Source organism: Daphnia pulex, chromosome 4 (genome assembly GCF_021134715.1).
Source record: "Daphnia pulex isolate KAP4 chromosome 4, ASM2113471v1".
Classification (NCBI taxonomy): Eukaryota; Metazoa; Arthropoda; class Branchiopoda; order Diplostraca; family Daphniidae; genus Daphnia; species Daphnia pulex.
The window spans coordinates 9,143,524-9,146,025 of record NC_060020.1 but is presented as its reverse complement, the minus strand read 5'-3'; the positions used below and the strand labels follow the sequence as shown (position 1 = coordinate 9,146,025).

Sequence of the window (2,502 nt, the reverse complement as noted above, 5' to 3'; positions counted from 1 at the left end):
AATCAAATCCATTAATGTGCATAACAACAGGTTGAATGACAATTTGCCTATCATCTACCATTATTGGAAGGTTTACACAAGACTCAGGATAAACTTTTTGGCCATCCGCCAATAATAAGAAACGACCCTCCCATTTATGTGATTCTAATTGTAGTCGGTTGCGTAATTCAGGGGAAATAACGGAAACTCCCGCGCCAGTGTCTACTATAGACTCCACCTCCACTTCATGACATACTACTTTTTTAAGAACCAAATCATGTCGAAACGTTAACGGAACGGTGAGGGCAAACATGGCGTGGTCTTTTTCCTTCCCCTGGGCCGAACCTAGTTTTTTGGAACAGAGTCGATAGTGGGCTTAAGTGGTTGTTGATGTGAACGCCCTTGGTTCCCACAATTTTTTGCTATATGGCCCGGGGTGTTGCATTGATAACAAATGGGACGCCCATCTTCCGTTCGTCTGCGCTTCCCAAAATTTCCACCATTAAATCGATTCCCCGAACTATTTTCACCTCCAAATGACCTTTTCTGCTGATTACTCACTCCATTTCTCTTTAATTCGGTCCGGACTGCCTTTCCCACGCCTTCCAACAATTCCCCAAATCCCTTCTCCTGAATTTCCTTGAAATCATCTCGCAATTCCCTCTTGTATTTGGTCAACTCCGCCCTTAAGTCTTTTTCTAGTTTGGAGGTCAATTGTTTCTCGAAATTCTCTAATTGATTCGTAAGTTGGGTTTGGGTAATAAATTTACTCTGCCCATCTGTTACAGGGGAGGAATGAGCGGAAGTCCCAGGAGAGGTAACTAGGAATTGGTTAACAGGTTTCTCAGTTTCGGGGGGCACCCAATCGTTGGAATTGGCGACCCAAGTTGCCTGATGATGCAACTGTACTAACTGCACAAATGCAGCAGTATTAGGGTTCGCGAAATCAATAGAGGGGTAAACTTTTTCAACAAGAGTTGGCTTCATTCCCCGAATCAAATGGTCCAATTTTACTCCCTCTGTCATTCTAGGATCTACCCGATTACAAAGATTTAATTTGTCAAAGCAATACATAACCGGGGATTCATCAATTCCTTGTTTCCGGTTACGCAATTGAGACGCCATCCCCGAATCATAAGCCGGATGTTTAAATGCAGCCCGAATTACTTGAGAAAATTGGGGAAAAGTTGCCGGTTGGGGTTGGAGATTCCGGTACCAATTTTTTGCGAACCCCGTCAAAGCCCACCTTACTTGACGTAAACTCTCTTCTGGGGACCACAAATTAAAATCTGCAGTATCCTGGTATTCTTCCAACCAAGCTACAACGTCGTCTTGGGGTTTCCCTTCGAAAGTTGGGGGGTCTTTCGCACGCCTTTGAATTTGTACAACAGGGGCAGGAGGGGGTGCTACAGCCTCCTGTGCTCGACGACGAGCAGCAGCCATTTCAAAATCAACAATAATAAGTCAAGTGAGAAAAGGGGACTACACAATAGCTTAACCCTTCTACGACCAAGCAACAGATAAAAGGATAATCAGCCAAAGATAAATTTACTCGCTCTCCAAATAGACCACCCAACCTAACTCAACACTGCCCAATTATGCTAAGGGGAAAGATGGAGCCAAACTTTAAACCGAAAAACACAGAATAAACCGTCGGAGGCGAAGCCCCTCACCTAAATTTAAAATCTGTTCAATTAGGGGACACCACTTACCAGCCTTTGGGTCTGGTTCGCTTCTCACAATTCAAAACAATTCATCAACATCCAAGTTGAGACCCAAAAGCAACAAATCTTCGACAAAAATCTAGAATAAGAGCAGAAAAGAATTATTAAGTGGATTTTAAAGGAATTTATAAGGTTAAATAGCTCCGTTCGCAACACAATGTCGTTAATGCGAGAGTAGGAAAAACGTTAAACGACTTGGCTCCCACGTCACACCAACGTATAGGTGTCTCAACGTTAACTCAAACTTGCCAATCAATGAAACTCTTCCCAAATCCAAGATAAACCTACGAAATAAAAGGAGATAGATAAATTTGTCCCTTTCAACAATTTGGAACGATACGTGACCGATCGAATACTGAAGATGAACCACGCGATGTAACATAAACATTGGCCACGAGACGCCTCAATTTCCAACACGAAATTGCTCAAAAAAATTTTTTTTTTTACACCGATTCAAAAGTTAAGTTGTTTCACCATAAGTTGTTTCACCAACAAGTGTAGCTACCCTGCATCTCCACCAAATGTTACGCACGGGATGATTAAGCTTACACTTGTGGTGGAGTCACATAAGAAACATCAATCTCTCTGCTGACTCCCTTTTCACAAGAGCCAGCACGAAGAGATAGACTGTTACTGTTGGTGACTATCTAAGTGTTTTATTGTTTCACCAACAGTACTAACTACACCAAGAGCACAGGAAAAAAGGCAAGCACTAAAAGAGAACCGAAGCTACAGATGAACACAACTGAACTGAACTCCAAAGGCCAAAACAAGGTTGAAAACAGGGGAAGGCGAGGTC

General features: G+C 42.7%; 1 protein-coding gene across 1 annotated transcript; it reads right to left on the bottom strand.

Annotated features, from left to right (window-relative positions):
• Positions 1–307: 307 nt before the first annotated feature.
• LOC124192245 lies at positions 308–1,480 on the bottom strand. Its single transcript, XM_046585451.1, has one exon. It carries the CDS (start codon positions 1,420–1,422, stop codon positions 325–327), a length of 1,098 nt encoding a protein of 365 aa, XP_046441407.1. The 5' UTR covers positions 1,423–1,480; the 3' UTR covers positions 308–324.
• Positions 1,481–2,502: the final 1,022 nt, after the last annotated feature.

What these genes read in the sequence shown, in the direction of transcription:
- LOC124192245 (XM_046585451.1), bottom strand. Translation starts at nt 1,422, where the DNA reads ATGGCTGCTGCTCGTCGTCGAGCACAGGAGGCTGTAGCACCCCCTCCT.